At 32.1% G+C, this 20,754-nt stretch overlaps 3 protein-coding genes across 3 annotated transcripts; all 3 read left to right on the top strand.

Moving 5' to 3' along the window:
- Positions 1-7,553: 7,553 nt before the first annotated feature.
- LOC150029158 (uncharacterized) lies at positions 7,554-9,009 on the top strand. Its single transcript, XM_090298765.1, has one exon. It carries the CDS (start codon positions 7,626-7,628, stop codon positions 8,658-8,660), a length of 1,035 nt encoding a protein of 344 aa, XP_090154891.1. The 5' UTR covers positions 7,554-7,625; the 3' UTR covers positions 8,661-9,009.
- A 4,417-nt stretch (positions 9,010-13,426) lies between these two features.
- LOC137809457 (uncharacterized) lies at positions 13,427-15,567 on the top strand. Its single transcript, XM_068610566.1, has 5 exons — positions 13,427-13,621; positions 13,758-13,941; positions 14,016-14,117; positions 14,205-14,947; positions 15,166-15,567. The coding sequence occupies exons 1-5, from the start codon at positions 13,427-13,429 to the stop codon at positions 15,565-15,567; spliced, it is 1,626 nt and encodes a 541-aa protein (XP_068466667.1).
- A 102-nt stretch (positions 15,568-15,669) lies between these two features.
- LOC137809456 (uncharacterized) lies at positions 15,670-19,342 on the top strand. Its single transcript, XM_068610565.2, has 2 exons — positions 15,670-17,250; positions 19,208-19,342. Exons 1-2 carry the CDS (start codon positions 15,670-15,672, stop codon positions 19,340-19,342), a joined length of 1,716 nt encoding a protein of 571 aa, XP_068466666.2.
- The last annotated feature ends 1,412 nt before the right edge of the window (positions 19,343-20,754 follow it).

Raw genomic sequence — 20,754 nt, 5'->3', positions numbered from 1 at the left:
GAATGCCAATCGGCTTTCTTAAAGAATAGAGGGATACTGGACAGTGTGCTCTTGGCCGACGAGGTGGTAGAGGATCTGAGGAGGGGTGGAAAGAGTGGTTTGTGTTTTAAGGTGGATTTTGAAAAAGCCTATGACTCTGTCAGATGGGAGTTCTTATATGAAATGTTAAACAGGATGGGGTTCGACAACAGATGGGTCAGGTGGATCAAAGGCTGCCTGGAAAGCGCAACGGTGTCTGTGCTTGTCAATGGTAGCCCTACCGAGGAATTCAAGTCGTCAAGAGGGTTAAGGCAGGGCGATCCTTTAGCTCCTCTGCTGTTTTTAGTGGTTGCGGAAGAGCTGGCTGGGCTGGTAAGGCAAGGTGTGAAGGCAAATCTCCTGTCTGGGATAAAAGTAGGAAGAAAAGAGGTAGAAATTACCATCCTCCAGTACGCAGATGACACCCTTTTTCTATGCCATGACTCCTTTAGTAATGTTATCACCTTGAAGCCTATTCTTAGGGGGTTTGAGCTAGCCTCAGGGTTGAAGGTTAACTTCCATAAGTCAAAACTAGTAGGCATAAATGTCTTGGAAAGCAAGTTAGACTGCTATGCAAAGAATCTGAACTGTGGCCAGATGGTTGTACCTTTCAACTATCTAGGCTTAGAAGTGGGGGGTAATCCGAGGAAGAAAAAATTCTGGGAACCTGTCCTAAACAAACTAAAGTCAAGACTTAGTGTGTGGAAAGGGAGGTTTCTCTCAACGGCAGGCAGATTGTGCTTAATCAAATCTGTGTTATTCGCTACACCGCTCTACTACCTGTCTATCTTCAAAGCACCAGAGGTGGTCTGCAAAAGTATCATTAGCATTCAAAGGAGGTTTCTATAGGGGTGGGGAAAGGAGAAGAGGTCTATATCTTGGGTTAGCTGGAGAGACTTGTGCAGAACAAAAGAGGAAGGTGGTTTGGGAATCAGAGATATTCGGAAGTTCAATTATGCTCTTATGGCAAAGTGGATGTGGCGATACAGCACTGACGAGAAAGGGAGGTGGAAGGAAGTGATTGAATCGAAGTATGGTCTGGGTATTAAAAGTGATTCCGTGCCTATTAAATATCAGTCATGGTGGTGGAGAGATTTTACGAGATTATATAAGGAGGGAGGAGGAGACGGATGGTTCCAAGATGAAATTGGATGGAGAATAGGGAGTGAAGATAAAATTCGTTTCTGGGAGGATGTGTGGGTAGGAAACTCAAAGTTGAAATCTTTGTTCCCGAGACTGTACTCCCTGTCGTTAAACCAAGGCCACAAGCTGGAAGAAGTGGGAGATTGGGATGGATCGGTATGGAGGTGGTCCTTAAGATGGAGGAGAGGTAGATTTGAGTGGGAAACCTCTTTAGAAGCTGAGCTGGAAGGCCTCATATCTAGGGCCAAAGTAAGAAAGGATGAAAAGGATGCGCTTGAATGGATATGTGAGGCTAACGGGTGCTTCACAGTGAGCTCCGCGTACGAGTGCTTAGTCAGGGCGACTAGGGGACCTCAAATCGATGTCTTCAAACACCTATGGAAGACGAAGACGTTCCCCAATGTTATATTCACTGCCTGGAGGGTGTTGCTGAACAAAATTCCAACTAGGATGTGCTTGAGAAGGAGAGGGATCCCACTAGACACATATGTATGTGCCCTTTGTGAACTTAAGGAGGAGTCCTGCCAACATCTCTTCCTGGAGTGCAAGGTCGCCAGCCGTGTATGGGATCTATGCCTCAGATGGATTGGAATTCTCTACGTCCAACATAACGACGTTAGGAACCATTTCGAGAGTTTTATATCGACCCACGACAGTAATAAACAAAATCAGATCTAGAGAGGGGTTTGGGCTACCATCATTCGGTGCCTGTGGAATCATAGGAATTCAGTGGTTTTTAATAAAAGTGTTGTGGATGCAGAAGAAGTCTTTCAACAGGCCCAGATAAAGTCATGGTTATGGTTAAAACATAAAGGAAATAAATTTACCTACTCTTTATCTGATTGGGTGTTGAACCCAATGATTTGCATTAGTAGTTATAAGTAGTTTTTGTGCTGCAGTGGAAGGTTTAAAGTTTGCTGGCTGGTGGCGGAATAGAGAAAGGAAAGGGAGATCTTGCTGACATAATGAGTTGAGGTCCGAGGAAGGTGCTGCTTCGAGCTGAGACTGGGTTGATAAAGCGGTGTTCTCCAGTTGTGAGTAGTCGGTGGTCGCCGAAGATATGCAAGGTCAACATGATCGCCGGTCGATGAAGCAGCGTTCTCCATAGGTCAACACGATCGCCGATCGATGAAGCGGAGTTCTCCATATGTGTAGGCGGTAGTCGCCGAAGTTATATAAGGTCAACATGATCGTCGGTCGATGAAGCGGCGTTCTCCATAGGTCAACACGATCGCCGATCGATGAAGCGGCGTTCTACATATGTGTAGGCGATAGTCGCCGATGTTATATAAGGTCAACATGATCGCCGGTCGATGAAGCGGCGTTTTCCATAGGTCAACATGATCGCCGATCGATGAAGCGGCGTTCTCCATATGTGTAGGCGGTAGTCGCCGAAGTTATATAAGGTTAACATGATCGCCGGTCGATGAAACGGCGATCTCCATACATGCGTAGTCGGTGGTCGTCGAAGTTAGGTCAACAGGATCGTCGGTCGATGAAATGAAGATTTCCATGTGTGCGTAGTCGGCGATCGCCGAAGGTATGCAAAGGTCAACATGATCGCCAGTTGATGAAGCGGCGTTCTCCACAGATCAACATGATCGCCTGTCAATGTAACGGCGATCTCCATGCGTGTGTAGTCGGTGGTCGTCGAAGTTATGCAAAGGTCAACAAGATTGCCGGTCGAGGAAGCGGCATTCTCCATATGTGTGTAGTCGGTGGTCACCGAAGTTATGCAATGTGCACGGGTAAATCGTCGCTCGGCAAGGTGAATGTAGGTGGCCTCGGTTATGGGTGTTTCGATAAAGTTGAATGTTGCTTTGAGGTAACCTGTTGGTTATATTTTTGGATATGGTCTTCTCACTTTAAGGTTGTTCTGCTCCAACCATAAAGGAGAGTTTCTTTTGTAGATGATAGGAAGTTCACTTCTGGTTATTGTAATGGGTTGGGATACCCCTGAAGTATCCCTTTAATTTTATTTATTCATTGCTGATAAAAAAAAATATGATATACATTATATTGTAATCTTATTCTGTATTATATGATTTATTTTCATTTTCTTTTTTGTGTTTTCTTCGTTTTGTTGGATAATGTCAAAATATATATATATATATATATATATAATAATAATAATAAATAAATAAATAAAAGATACGATACGAAAGTAGAAAATAACTTGGTAAACTAAATTATGAAATAAATAAAAAATTCAAACAGGTTATATTCCTGCCCAGGGTGAAGTGGACACAATTTGGCTACAATTAAATACAGTTTGGGATAAATGACATCTGCGTGACATTATTTATATATTTATTTAAATTCTAACATTTGTTTTTGCATGGAGTAAGATTAGTTTCTAGGCAATTAATAATTTCCACAAGATAAGTTTCAAACAGTAATTAGAAGTATTAATTACTTCTTGATAATTTCAACTTTTTCTATACAAATTGTTGTGGGAGGCATCCTAGCTAAGAATAAAGTGAGTGGAGTCCAAATTTAATAAAGATGTAAGATAAAAAATTTATAATTTTTAAAGTAATTAAATAATACTTAATAGAGAATATATTTTTATAAAATAGATATTACATTTTTTAAGATTCAAAATTACAAGTAAAATTTATTAATTTTATATGTCCGTCGTGAATTTGTGATAAGTTTCACAAATTACAGTACTTTCTTAATTTTTTTTAAAAACAGTATTTATTATATATGTGAAAGAAGAATAAAAACAACTTTACAATCAAATTTAAATTGAAATATATGAATAATAATAAAAAATAAAGATATATTATGCAGTAGTTTTATTTATGCAGTAGTGGTTATTCTCTTCCTGTTTTGAGGGTGTTCCTTTTGGAGATCCTAAAACAAGGTTTGGAGTTATAAAGGGTTGAGATACCCTTTTGTATCCCTCTTAATTTAATTTCATTCTTTGCTGATAAAAAAAAAAACTTTAAAAATTGAAATTGTGAACCAATCATTTAGATGAGTTTGTAGTATTTTTTATCCATTAGTTTTTAATAATCCCTAGTTATATATATATATATTATTCTTCTTTAACTACAGATTTCCAACTTGGTTTAAATTACTGTTTATTTATTCTTTTCATAAGAATGAAAAGTGTGACACGTTGTTCATTTTCTTGTATTAAAATACATACTACCCTCACAACAGTGCAATACACCTTTCTCTCTCTTCTCTATTCTTTCTCTTTATATATAGTAGAAACAAATTAATATTTAAGAAAATTATTGAATACAAACTAATTTTAGAAAAAAAATAATTAGTTGTTTAAATTAAAGAAAATTTTAGAGTTTAAAAAAAATTTATTTTTAAATTAATTTCTATTATTGATAAATAGTTTATAAATCGGTATATAATTAGCTATCAAAGTTTTTGCTACCAAATTTAGAATTTAAATAATTGATAGTTAAAATCTTAGTGGCTAATTAGATACTAATTTAAAAACTATCTATCAATAATAGAAACTAATTTAGAAACCAATAATTGTTTTAATCTCTAAAATGGTTTCTAATTTAGTCACTATAGCAACTCATTATTTTTCTCTTTAAAATTAATTTCTATTTAATGATTTTCTTGTAGTGACATTTTAAATAAATTAAAAAAAGATTAAATATACAATACTAATATTAATTGCTTCTCTTAATTTATATAAATTTCATTATACATATAAATTAATTACTTTTAAATATTATTTTCGTAGACCATATTTTAAAGTAATAAAAAATAAAATTATATATAAAATTGAATATAAAAAAATAAGGCAATATTAACTTAGATTTTACAATATAGTATTTACATAAATATATAAAGAAATTTATTTATTGAGAAAGTAGAGAATCGCTTGGTAAATTAAATTTTGTATTCTTAGTTGACAAAACATTTGAAATATTTAAAAGAATATCTTTTAACTATGTTATTATATTAAATGGAACAATCTATATTACCTAACGTGAAGGAAATCATAAATGCATTTAAATCTATTTATTATGTATTTACAAAACCACCATTCATGAATCTATTTCGAAGCGTAATAAAATACATTAAGGAAACTTGCTTTCTCCATTGTTGCTCATTTTTTTATATATACATGTTAGTCTTATAATATGCACAAGAGAGATTATAAATGCACAAGCATTTGCCATTGTTCATAGAAACCAAACGAGAGAGGTGTTGTATATTTTGTAGGTTGAACGACTGAAACATACAATTGAAATTGTGGAGAGAAATTGGATGAAAAGAAGAGAAGAACGGTGTTGTACATTGAACTTTAATCTCTCAACCAGTTATACATCGATTCTAAAGACTAGAATTGAGATTAAACATATACAACTTTCTTAGACAAAATTTAATCTTTGCTTGTATTTTTTTTTTATAAAACCCATACTAGACATCACTATAAAACTTGACATCTCAGTTCAACTCACACCCCAAATTTCAACAATCATGTGTTGTCACACGAAACATACCATAAATCCAACAAAGAAAAAAGAAAGAAAGAACAAACATGGGAGATTAGACCAAATTCATGCAAGAAAAACCGAAGACAAGTTCTTGACCAACTATGGAGGACTATTCTGATACAAAGCAAGGCAAAGAACGAGGCATGTCGGTTAGAACATCTCTCGGGAAAAATAATTCAAAGAACATGGAATGTGACACATCTCAAGTTTTAGTTTAGTTAAATTGTAATATATTGATACTTTAAGTGCACTCTTTCATCACTTTATTGTTTCCTAAGGATGGTTTCAGCCGAGAAGATTTTAATTATGCACAAATAAAACTATTCATCTCTTATTCAGTTCAATTTGCAATCAAATTCGACTAAGGAAGTTTCAATGTAATCACTCTCGATATATAATGATTTACATTGATCCCTTTCGAATTTGAAGGATTCATTAAGGAAGTTTTGCAACAGAGCGATCTCATTAAACATAAAAATAAAAGAAAACGACCATGGAAGTTTTCGCAAGGGAACAAACCCTCTCAATTACCTTAAGCTTAAAGATAAATCGACATAAGAACACAAATGAATCAACCTTCACACCTCAACACATTCAATTAAACGGGAAAAAAAATAACATATGGACAAAAAATAAAAATTAGAATTATGATTAATAAGGATTAATCTCGAAAATTTATTACAGAAGATATACAAATGTGTCGGTTGGCATTCACTTACAAAAAAGTATCATTCTATAGCCAATTACAAAGGATGCGCAAATTGGAATACAAACAAGAAAACTTAGTTACTTTGCCCCCGCGACAATCCTCAAGCCCTTCTTGGTAGGACTAACCTTGGCATTCTCTTCACGAGCAGGAATGTCTTCAACAAGAACTAGCTGCCCCTGGTAGTAAAAGGACTTGGATGATGTCACCTCCCGACCATGGGGACGCTCGTGGCATATGATTTTATCATTGACGTCCACCGGTACATTTTGAAAAATATTGGATAACTTACTCATAACCGAACCAAAGAGGGAGGGCACTCTTGGCTTACTTAGTAGCAAGATTCTTAACTTGTTCCCGACATTCCCCTATCCTAGAGAATGAAGTCTACCACACAACACTGGATAATGAATAAAATTAATTAAAATACGCTAATCAGTCCATCAAAGTAAACGAAGATTAACCTTGAAAGTCATGTTAAATTATGATTACCTACACAATAATCTCACTCATGTATGTATAAATAGGTTGACAACACCAAAGTAAAATTTATGTTTTGATAACATTAATTACTTCAACCGCTAAAAATTGACTTGAGCATTGAAGAACTTTTTACAAATACTCTCTAATTTAATAAGATTCAAGAAGAAGCTATCAAATAAGATGAGTAGATCATCTTGAAAACATTGAAAAATCATCCTAAACTAGAGGCAAAGAGACTCTCCCTAATCACGTACAAGAACATATATTAAAATTTTAATTCCAATTACTTTCGCTCCTTTATAGTTTATTTTATTTAATAAATAATGACAATCCATATAAATTCCACCCTATTCATCAATTAATTTATAAAAAAAATAACTAAGATTAAAAATGGATGAATTTATGTCCGACAAATTTGGCGCCGTGTATATTCTGGTACCTTGGGAGAAGTGTAGGATGAAAAATAATTAGTTAATAGGAATAAGTTTGCTGTCACCACTTGCAATTTTAGAAACCCATAATAATGAGTAATAATTAGTGTATTGAATGATTGAAAAGGAGAGCGAGGGCATAATATTGTAGTTTTGAATCTCAATTGTTGGTATTAACCAACCATTTCCAACAACATAAGTACCTACAAAACATGTTATTTAACTAAGAGAAGGTCAACTTAGAAAAACAAATGGCAAAATGGTCACGTTCATTGTCTATAAAAGGCAACACTCTTCATTGGAACATATGCACATTTGGTCTTCACTTCAGTATATCAGCAACTAATTGAAATTCTACCAGCCATGGCCTCTTACTGCTGCACCAGTTTTGCTTTAATCATTGCTATTTCCTTTTCAACCATGGACATAGCATTACCAGCACGAGCAATTCGGCTACCTGGATTAACTTTACCTGAATTACCACCTCTACCTTCAGTCACATTGCCAACTCTACCTCCAGTCTCATTGCCACATCTAAGAGTACCACCTCTACCTTCAGTCACATTGCCAACTCTACCTCCAGTCTCATTGCCACCTCTAAGAGTACCACCTCTACCTTCAGTCACATTGCCAACTCTACCTCCAGTCTCATTGCCACCTCTAAGAGTACCACCTCTACCTTCAGTCACATTGCCAACTCTACCTCCAGTCTCATTGCCACCTCTAAGAGTACCACCTCTACCTTCAGTCACATTGCCAACTCTACCTCCAGTCTCATTGCCACCTCTAAGAGTACCACCTCTACCTTCAGTCACATTGCCAACTCTACCTCCAGTCTCATTGCCACCTCTAAGAGTACCACCTCTACCTTCAGTCACATTGCCAACTCTACCTCCAGTCTCATTGCCACCTCTAAGAGTACCACCTCTACCTTCAGTCACATTGCCAACTCTACCTCCAGTCTCATTGCCACCTCTAAGAGTACCACCTCTACCTTCAGTCACATTGCCAACTCTACCTCCAGTCTCATTGCCACCTCTAAGAGTACCACCTCTACCTTCAGTCACATTGCCAACTCTACCTCCAGTCTCATTGCCACCTCTAAGAGTACCACCTCTACCTTCAGTCACATTGCCAACTCTACCTCCAGTCTCATTGCCACCTCTAAGAGTACCACCTCTACCTTCAGTCACATTGCCAACTCTACCTCCAGTCTCATTGCCACCTCTAAGAGTACCACCTCTACCTTCAGTCACATTGCCAACTCTACCTCCAGTCTCATTGCCACCTCTACCTCCAGTCACATTGCCACCTCTTCCACCTGTTCCAGGTTTGCCATCTCTACCACCGGTTTTGCCATCTCTACCACCTCTTCCAGTTTTGCCACCTCTTTCTTAAGGGCATAGCCATCTTCGCGCACTCTTCCTAATATCCAACCACTTTACATCCCATTCCTTTCTCCACCACCTTCAACCAACATTCTACTTTGGATTTGGATTTAGGGTTCCTGTCATTCTGCATGCTTTCAGTCAAGTTTAATAAGTGATTTTATAATGATCACATAAATTATGTAACTTGTGTGTTGTCTGTTTTCTGTTGTTGGAGACAGTTTTTCTTTTTTAGTGTTCCATTTCCTTTTCGCCTTTGAATACTTGTATTTCTGTTGCACTTCTGCATTACTCTATGTAGTGTATGTGCCTAGAGTCGATAGACTCATTACCATAGAATGAATCTATTTTATCATAAATTTTTCTTTCTTCTTCTCTTTCCCACAATATCATGTGTATAGCTAATTCTTAATACCCTAACTTCGTAAAGTGTTATAGTTAAAATTGAATCGGACTGTTATATCAGATGTTATTTGTATATATTAACGAAGAAACGGAAGCTTGGATTTCTAAGAAAAATGTAGAAAAAGTGTCTCGGTGATGAATAAAGAAAGACAAGGAACGCTAATTGGACATTAATACAAAACTAACTACTTTTCAAAGAGGAAATATACCATAATCGGTTTATAATAATAACAATAATACTTTAAATAATAATAATAATAATATATAAAATAAAAATTATGTTATTATAATATAATAATAATAAAATATTACTAACATAAATAATAAACCTAAACTTATAAAATAATAATAATATAAAAATAACAATTACAATAATAAAAATAATGAAATTATAAAATAATAATAAATAAAATAATCAAAATAATTTTATAAAATTATAATAATAATATTAACAATATCGAATTAATTTTAATTTTAATTTTTTGAATATTTTTAATACATTTTTAGATGTATTATGTTAATTTCACTAAAAAAAATCAATATTATCTACAGATTTTTACCCACGGATCTACAAGTTGGCACGACTTCAGTATGACAGGGTAGAAGTCGTACCAAGTTGGCACGACTTTAGTATGACATAGCAGAAGTCGTGCCTAATTGGGACGACTTCTGCATATAAAGTCGTGTTAATTAGGTACGACTTGCTTAAATTTGTAATTTTTTTTAAACGAACCCCATTTTGGTAAAAAAAAAAAAAACTTTATCATAGTCAAAAAAATCACTTTTTAAAGAGGAAATATACCATAATCGATTTATAATAATAATAATAATAATAACAATAATATTTTAAATAATAATAATAATATATAAAATAGAAATTATGTTATTATAATATAATAATAATAATAATAATAAAATATTACTAACATAAATAATAAACCTAAACTTATAAAATAATAATAATCAAAATAAATTATATAAAAATAATAATTACAATAATAAAAAATAATGAAATTATAAAATAATAATTATAAAAGTAATAATAACAAAAATAATCATAACAATAATCAAAATAAATTTATAAATTTATAATAATAATATTAACAATATCAATTTTTTTATATTTTTTTATGAAATTTTTAATACATTTTTAGATGTATTATGTTAAGATAATTTGTAGTTTTTCTTTTTCAGTTGGGTTCGTGAATTGTAAGAGAATACTGCTTTAATCAAGTCATCCTAATTTTATTTTGCGCTTGATTATTTAATTGAATTCTCTTCTTCCACCGTATTTTATATTGTACGGTTCTACGTTTAATGTTGATTAGGCGTTGAATTTTACACTATTTTTGTTTTATTTTATTAAGTTTTACAAATTTATAACTATTTCTACTTAAATCTTTTATAACTATTTCTATTTAAATTTTATTTAATTTTATCAAAATTCATTTTCAATATTTTTGCATATATCAACAAATTTATTTTATTAATTAGTTCATGAACTGTTACAAGAATAATGTTTTAATGAGATGAAGTTTCATATACAAATAAATAATAAATAATCATATTTCGTTCTAAATTATGTTTAACCACAAGCACTACGAAAAAAACATGTAAATTGTAGCTATTTTAATATGATTATTAAAAAACGCCTCAATTATCATTATAATACGAAGTTAACCAGGGTCACATTTTTCCTTTAAAATATGTCATTTACAATCGTTATTTTATGATAGTAGACTATTCTTTCACATTTTTGTTCCTTCCACATTTCTTCCATAACATTACTCTTTTTCCCCAAAAATAATTTCCCCCCAAAAAATAACACTACAAGAAAAACGCAAATTATTACACACATATATATATATACATATATACATATATACATATATACATATATACATATATACATATATACATATATATATACATATATACATATATACACATATATACATATATACATATATACACATATATACATATATACATATATATATATATATATATACATATATATATATATATATATATATATCAAAGGTAACATAATATACAAGAAACCCTTAGAGTTGAATGAAGATAACAAAACAGGGCATTCACACCTTTATCTACACAAACAGGTAATTATCAATATATGTATATTGCATATATATGTATGTATTTTGCAATTTATTCATAATTGACATTCTTTCGTACAAAACAAAATATGTAAAGACGAGAACAATTATAAGGATGATCAATCACTCGCATTAGTTAAGCCAATTGACATCGAAGTATAATGATTTTACATAATGATGATGATAATGTCATTTTTTAATTCATAATGTATTATAAATTTATATTGTTAATAAAAGTGTGTGAATAATAACATTTTTTTATTTTAATTTTAATATTAAATATAAATATATATAAATGAAAAAATAAAAAATGCGGATACTCAGGCGCGAGAGCGCCTGTTTGCCCGCTAGTATTAATAATACTAATAATATTAATAATACTAATAATATTAATAATACTAATAATATTTTATAATACTAATAATATTTTATAATACTAATAATATTAATAATACTAATAATATTTTATAATACTAATAATATTAATAATACTAATAATATTAATAATATTAATAATATAAATATAATCTATAACTATATATAAAGGGGATTCCCCTTTTAATTGTTATTTTATTTTTTCTAATTTTATCCTTATATTTTTATTTTATTTTATTTTAAAAACTGTTTTAATTTTATTTTATATCTTAAATTTAAAATTAAACATTACAAGATGAGACTTGCTCGGGAACATTTCAAAATTGCATATTTTTTTTTTCATCTTTTATATCATCAAACACATTTTTCAAACGTCTCTTCTATGTTCTGTAATATCGTTCCAGATTCACAAAATCAACCAGTAAGTCTTTTTTTTTTCAATTATAAAATACATAAAGTAGAAGATAAAAATGCAATATGTGAATTTACTTTTTTTTTTATTCATTTATGCATTCATTTAGATTCAGAGTTTTGTTCTTTCATGCAATGTATGATGACAATAACACCATAAAAAAAGTTTAGGGTTTTAACAGAAAAAAAACTTACCGGATAAAAGTGCATCATTGAGAAATGATCATAAGCAGTCTGCATGTTGGTGTGTACTGTCTGTTCTTGAATTTTCCAAAGATTCAAACTTCGTTCTTGAATTTTCAACTGATACTGATGGAGGAGGGTAGCACCATTTTTTAAATAGCTTTTCTAATTATATGAGTCTTGGAATCCCCTTTGGATTTTCGAATCTGAACCCTCGATAAAACTTTGCCTTTAATTCATGAAAAATATCACTTTGTGTACATGGGTTCTGATTTGAAATTTGGGATTTAGTTATTTGGGATTTTGTTGGGTAGAAAGAAATCAAAGTTGGAAGCCAACGAAATCCATTAGATTGCAAAAAGAAAATAATAGATGGTTCGGGGTTGTATTCGAATGGACGAAATCGTTACCGAGTTGACGGTTAAGACTCTGTTACTCATTGATGGCATAAAATAAAAACATAATTAAATTATATTTAATAAAAAATAAAAAAAATTAACTGTAACGGTTTTCAATACTTACTTAAATTATTAACAGTAGCGACTCCCAATACTTAATTTCAAGAACCAAAATTAATTTTTTGTATTTAAATAATAAAAAATCACATAAATTAAAAATATATTTAAATTATACTTAAAAATATGTATTTTTAAAATATTATCATATTTTACATACATATTTATTTTCTGAAGATACTTTTTATTTATGCTATCTAATTTTTTGTCACATACTTATTATTTATTTTATATTTTTATTTCATAAATCAATATTGTTTGGTGCTTTGGATTGTTTTTGTTTACCACTCATATAAAAAAGGTCAACTATAATTCTTGTTGTATGTTTGTTTTCCATTAGTGATTTGTCATTAAAATTAGTAACACTTGCTTTTGATGTGTACTATAATACTATTATTTGATGTTTTTTAATTGTTTATGAAAGTATTTTCATAATTTGTTTTACTTTTAGTTTTGATTTATATTTTAGTTTTCAAATGAGGGGTCTAGGCCACGTTTTTTTGCAATTGTACATTTATGACACTGAACATGAATTACAAAATAGGATGTTGGAAAGTCCTCATCTCCATCAAACTATTGTTAATAAGTTGCAACAAATACTACATCGGTGCAATCCTTTTGTGCATGTATTCAAACAACTTGCTCAAGAACAAAATATACATGAATGTACTTTACTCATTAAAGAGTGTCCTGTCAATCAACCACAATATATTCTTCCAACTGCATCTCAAGTAGCAGCAATAATTGTTACTGGAGACACAGAATCAATGGCACGTGGACGAGACATTAAAGTTGTAAGTCATGATGGGAACTTAATAAACATTCAAGAAACTGTGGGATATTATGACCCTTTACAATATCCACTATTATTTCCTTTTGGAACATATGGTTGGGATCTCAACACAAAAAATCATACTGGCCAAAATATCTCATGCCGAGAATATTATAGCTACATGGTTCAGGTAACTTCCAACATAATTATATATATATATATATATATATATATATATATATATATATATATATATCATTTCCAACAATTTACATACCAATGTTGTGTTATAAAATTAATACACATACATCATTACTTCAATGTAGATTCGTCCCAATGATCACTCTACAATATTACAAGCAGGACGACTTTTACAACAATATGTTGTAGACAACTATGTGAAGATTGAAGCAGGAAGGTTACGATGGATTCGAAATCATCAAAATAATATTCGTGCTGAAGTGTATCAAGGTTTGCAAGATGCTTTGCATGAAGGACAAACTCACACAGGTACATAATGTATGTAACATACTACATCTATTACATTTAAATATATCAAAACTCATACTATTTTTTTATTCAAGGAAATGTTGGACAGAGGACAATATTACCATCATCATTTATTGGTAGTCGTCGAGACTTGACACAACGATATGAAGATGGCATGGCAATTGTTGCTCATGATGGTAAACCTGATATTTTCCTTACAATGACATGCAATCCTTCTTGGAGTGAAATTTCTTCAGAGCTTAAACATTTTCAAACTCCATAAGATCGTCCTGACTTGCTCACAAGAATATTTCGAGCAAAATTTGAACAATTGAAGGAAGATGTGATTGATAAAGGAGTTCTTGGAAAAGTTAAAAGTTACATGTATGTGATTGAATTTCAAAAACATGGACTACCCCATGTGCATATGTTACTTATCTTACAAGATAATGATAAATTACGTGATCCAGAAGATTATGATAGCATTGTTAGAGCAAAAATACCAAAGAGTGAAGAAGAGCCACAGTTGCACGAATCTGTACTGAAACAAATGATACACGGGCCTTGCGGAACTCTTAATCCAAGATCACCATGTATGAAGCAAAATCAATGCAAGAAAAAATATCCTAAAGAGTTCTTGGAAGAAACACGTCAAGGTAATGATTCATATCCACAATACAAAAAACGTTTCAATGCACCAGTATCTATAAATAGAAATGTGACTGTTGACAACAGATGGGTGGTTCCTTATAACCCTTGGTTGTTGTTAAAATATGATTGTCATATAAATGTTGAGGTGTGCAGTAGCATCAAAAGTATTAAATATTTATACAAGTATGTCTACAAAGGTCCAGATCGAGTAGCAATGGAGGTTCATAGAGGATCAATTGTAGATGAAGTTCAACAATATATTGATGCTAGATGGATTTGTGCTCCGGAGGCTTTATGGAAAATATTCAGATTTACACTTTATCGAATGAATCCAAGTGTAGAAAGATTACAAATTCATTTACCAAATCGTCATCAGGTGCGCTTCTATTTTATTTTTCTATAAAAGAAATAAATGTTTTCGTAATGTATAGTATAAATTCATGTAAACTGAAGTTGCACCTCAGATTTGAAACTTTCTTTGTTGGTTTTTATTTTATCTATTTGTCCTTCTGTAGTTTTAGAGAGAGAAGATGAAGAGATCAAAGTGGTGCAATATTTCAATTCATCATCTCTGTTTTTTACTTTCTATTTCAGGTGTGCTTCTATAAGCATCAAAACATAAGTGATGTATTAAATGATGACAACACTTCCAAAACCATGCTCACAGAATTCTTTTCACTAAATTTTCGAGATCCACATTCTAGAAGTTATTTGTATAGAGAAATTACACAACATTATTGTTGGCATAACAGACAAAAAGAATGGTACCCAAGAAGGTCAAGGAAGAAAGTTATTGGTCGAATTTATACTGTATCTCCTTCAGAAGGAGAAAAATTCTTCTTGCGTATTTTGTTATCCCATATAAGAGGGCCAACCAGTTGGGAATACCTATTATCACCGAATCAAACATATTGCCCCACATTTAAAAAAGCAGCTGAAAAATGGGGATTTTTAGAAAGTGATAATAGCATTCATGAATGCTTAGTCGAAGCATGAAGTTTACAGATGCCTTATGCTTTAAGGAGGTTGTTTGTGACCATATTAATTTTTTGTGAACCAACTGATGTTCGAAGTCTTTGGAATGAGTTTTATATCTTTATGGCAGAAGATTATACTTCAAGAAGCACTTCTATGGGCATCAACATTAATATGCTATTGAGGGATTTGAATGATCTTCTTATTCAGCATGGTAAAACAATCAATAATTTTGATTTACCAGCATTAACATTGGATGCATTTGAAAATACTTCAGTACCAAGAATTATACAAGAAGAGTTATCAATACAAATACCTAATGAAGATGTTGACAATGTACACAGATTGAATATTGATCAGTTGATTGCTTTCAATACCATTTTAGATGTAATTCATTGTAAGCAAAGTCAAGTATTTTTTGTGGACGGACCAGGAGGAACCGGTAAAACATTCCTTTATCGTACATTAATTGCATATTATAAAAGTAAAGGAAAAATTATTTTAGTGACAGCCTCCTCTGGTATAGCTGCAACATTATTACCTGGTGGTCGAATTGCACATTCTCGATTTAAGATACCTATTAATGTAGTAGTTGGTTCCTTTTGTTCAATAAGCAAACAATCTGATCTTGCAAAGTTACTAAGAGAAACAACAGCAATTATTTGGGATGAAGCACCAATGACCAATAGATATGCTTTAGAGGCATTAGATAGATCATTAAAGGACATTCTAGATTGTGATGCTCCATTTGGGGGGAAAGTGATGATATTAGGAGGAGATTTTCGCCAGGTACTACCAGTTGTCCAAAAAGGTACAAAGGCACAAATGATTTCTGCATGTATTGTTAAGTCTCCTTTATGGAGTAACACAAAGGTATTGCATTTACAACAAAACATGCGATCATTGCAAGATCACAATTTTGCAGAATACCTCATGCGCATTGGAGATGGTATTGAACCTACAATTCTTGATGATATGGTGAAAATACCCCATGAACTAGCAATACCATGGGAAGGAGAAAGTTCAATTCAAAAACTTATACAAGAAACATTTCCCCAATTGCAATTTCATACATGGGATGCATCTTATATGGTTCAGAGAGCCATATTGACTCCCAAAAATGAAGATGTTGAAATACTTAATAACATGATTATTGATCATTTTCCAGGAGAACAACATAATCTATTGTCATTTGATGAAGTTGAAGGAGACACACATAGTCTATATCAACAAGAGTACTTGCACTCCATTGCTCCAGGTTCACCATTAATGTTGTTGCGAAACATAGACCCTAAATCTGGGTTATGTAATGGGACGAGATTATTGTGTCGTGGGTTCTACATGAACATGTTGGATGTTGAAATCTTGATAGGTCAACATGCTAGAAAAAGATCTTTCTTACCAAGAATTAAACATAAAACAACAGAAAGTGCAGGTCTCCCATTTGTGCTTATTAGGAAACAATTTCCTGTGAAATTAAGTTTTGCCATTACTATAAATAAATCACAGGGGCAAACTATACCTAATGTTGGAATTTACCTTCCACGACACGTTTTTAGTCATGGTCAATTATATGTTGCACTATCAAGAGGTGTTTCTCAAGCTTCAACAAAAATTCTTATTAAAGAAGGATACCTTGAAGGAGAAGATGGAAATTTTACCAAAAATGTTGTTTATAAAGATATTTTATTATCACAAAATCAGGTATTGTTCGTTTTATTTATGTGTGACGCATAAATATAAGTATAGGTGATTATTCTACTGACATTATTTCTTATATATATATATATATATATATCCAAGTTAACATAATATACAAGGAGCCCTTACAGTTGAATGAAGATATCAAAACAAAGCATTCACACATTTATCTACACAAACAGGTAATTATCAATATATGTATATTGCATATATATGTGTGTGTATTTTTCAATTAATTCATAATTGACATTCTTTCATAGGAAACAAAATTTGTAAAGACTGGAACAATTAGAAGGATGATCAATCACTCGCATTGATTAAGCCAATTGACATCAAGGTATAATGATTTTGCATAATGATGATGATAATGACATTTTTTCATTCAATGTACTATAAATTTATAGTGTTATAAATAAGTGTACAAATAATAATATTTTTTAATTTTTAATTTTAATTTGAATATTAAATATAAATACATATAAATGAAAAAAATAAAAAATGCGGATACACAGGCGCGACGCGCCTGTGTTTCCGCTAGTGTTAATAATATGAATATAATATTAAGAATATGAATATTGAATATAATATTAATATAATGAATATAATTTATATTATTATAAATTGTATAAATTATATTAATAATAATAAGTTTAAATTATATTAATAATATGTATAAATTATATTAATAATAATATGTATAAATTATATTAATAATAATATTTATAAGTTTTATTAATAATAATAATATAAACTATATTAATAATAATAATAATATGTATAAATTGTATTAATAATAATATGTATAAATTGTATTAATAATAATAAGTATAATAAAAATGGTAATATGACCAAAGAACTTGTTTGGTCTAGTGGTTAATGCTTCCTTAGTCTCTGAAGTGTAAATGACTTCCAATAATAATAATAATAATAAATATTTAAAAAAGATAATGATAAAGATTTTTTTTAATTTTTTTTTCTGGATCCGTATGTAACACTGATTTTTTTTTTCTAGATCCGTATGTAACGCTGATTTTTTTTTTTTATTTTTTTTTCTGGATCCGTATGTAACGCTGATTTTTTTTATTTTTTTTTTCTGGATCCGTATGTAACGCTTACCTACGACAGTTTTACATGCGGATTTTTGCCCGTATGTAATCCCTATGTAAACCTGTTTTACATACGGATTTTGAGCCTTACATACAGATTTTGGCTATATGTAATTCCAATTTTTCTTGTAGTGTAATTTCTCCCCTAAAACATTGTATTTGACAAATCTTTGAACCCTATGAAACCCTATCATTTCTTCTCTTTCGAAACCCTCACACAAACCCTCACTCTATAATCGTGAAACCTATGCAACCACGCCCATACCCCCTTCTTTTCTCATCCCATTCGTCAATCCCCGCCAACCTTCCCCCTCTCAAGATATTCAATAGCACCTGTCACCCCAACTTCAATTCCCTCTCCCAACCCTCCTTCTGCCCCCTCCAATCTCTCGCGCTACCAACATGTCGCCACTTCCACCATCCTTGAGTGCAACGAGTCTGATGCTTCCATCGTCAGCTCTGCCTCCAGTCGTTGGGTTAGCTTTTAGGTTAATACCGTCGCCGATCCTCCTTCCCCTACCTTCAACCTCATGAAACCTGCCCAGAACTTTGTATCTTCATTTATGAAAACTCGAGAAAACTAGGTTGTATTCTTAATTTTGCCCTTATATTCATTTGTTACATCTCATTTCTTGTACATTTCTCATTGTTCTATTTGGACCCTTCAAACCTTATGTGCTAAGATTGGGAAGCTTACTATGCATCTTATATAAATCACTAACATTTAGTGACAAGAGGTGAGAAACTAGGAAGATTTATGGTTATATGATGATACTAGGTTTTTTTTTTGTCAACAAATTGACTAGGTATTTAGTATTATTGGAATGTAATGATTTTTTATGTTTTTACTTTAGATAAGGAAGTTGAGGGGTCTGAAACAAAAGAAATCACATTTGATGAAGATCCAAGTTAATGGTGGAATAGTATCACAAAAGGTATTACGCATACATTTTTTTGAGAAGCAAATCCCAGTGATGTTGCTTTTATAGATGCCTATTACCATACTTGATGGAGATCAAGCTCAAGTGGACATGGAGGCCAATCACCAAGATCAAGAAAAGGTAGAGGCTCAAATGGAGGACGCCCATGGAGGTCAAAGCCCACCTCAAAGGCACTTTTCTTTGAAGCTTTTAATGCACACTAAAAAATGTTGGTTATTAATTCAGATTTTATTACCCTTAAACTATTTTACCATTATATTGCATTAATGGTCAATTTACAGGTCTGTTATTATTCTTATTTTATAGCTTCCAGTAATTGTAATTTTATTATATATATTATATATATGATTAAGTAAATCAAAATGAATAAGATCAGTTTTGCAATTTTGTGCAATTACGTTCAATCAGTTGCTACAACCTTTTGCCTTCTCTTATTTCCTTCAATTAGTTCTTACAACTGGTATCAGAGCTAGTATGTTATCATGAACTCTACCCAATTATCAGTCCCTATCCTTGATGGAAAATATTACAATTGGTGGTGTGTGCAAATGAGAGTTTTGTTTGATTATCATGGGTTATGGGATGTCGTTGAGAGTGGAGTGTCTGCATTAGCTGCTAATCCAAATGAGGCGCAATGAGTAGCGCACCGTGATCAGAAGAAGAAGGACAATAAGGCTTTGTATCTCATCCATCAAGGGATGACTGACGAGACGTTTGAGCATATAGAAGGAACAACAACTGCCAGTGAGGCTTGGACAATTTTGTCAACCAATTATAAAGGTGATGATAAGATCAAAAGGGTGCATCTTCAAACCCTAAGACGCCAATATGAATTGTTGTAGATGGAAACCACAAAGACTATTGATGTCTATATAAACAAAGTTCTTGCCTTGACAAATCAGATGAAGAGCAATGGTGAAACACATTTGGAGCAAGCAAAGTTGGAAATTTTTTTGAGATCTTTAACTCCAAGATTTGAACATGTTGTTGCCGCAATTGAAGAGGCCAATGACATTTCAAAAATGACAGTAAGGTTATTGTCCGGTTCTCTACGAACGCATGAGCAACGGATGAATGACAATAAGATCGAAAAACCAATTGAGCAGCTTTAGAAGCACAAGCCTCAATTGATAGCTCATATCATAAACATGGTAGCTATTTCAGCAAAGGTCGTGGTGACCAGAATCATGGAGGCGCTTGGCGCGGGGAACGTGGTCGCGGAGGACGAGGAGACATTTATAATAAATCAAATGTTGAGTGTTATAATTGCCATATACATGGCCATTATGCGAATGAGTGCAGATCAAAAGGTGATAATTATGCTTCCAATTGTGCTCAAGAAGATGGTAATCACGAACAAGATGAAGAGGATCATGAAGTATTAATGACAACCACATCAAATGAAACTCCAAACAACTAAACTTGGTATTTAGATACAGGTTGCACGAATCATATGTGTG

Source organism: Phaseolus vulgaris, chromosome 2 (genome assembly GCF_051622355.1).
Source record: "Phaseolus vulgaris cultivar YP4 chromosome 2, ASM5162235v1, whole genome shotgun sequence".
Lineage (NCBI taxonomy): Eukaryota > Viridiplantae > Streptophyta > Magnoliopsida > Fabales > Fabaceae > Phaseolus > Phaseolus vulgaris.
Note: the sequence above shows the minus strand (reverse complement) of the source record. Positions and strands in the feature narration are given on the sequence as shown.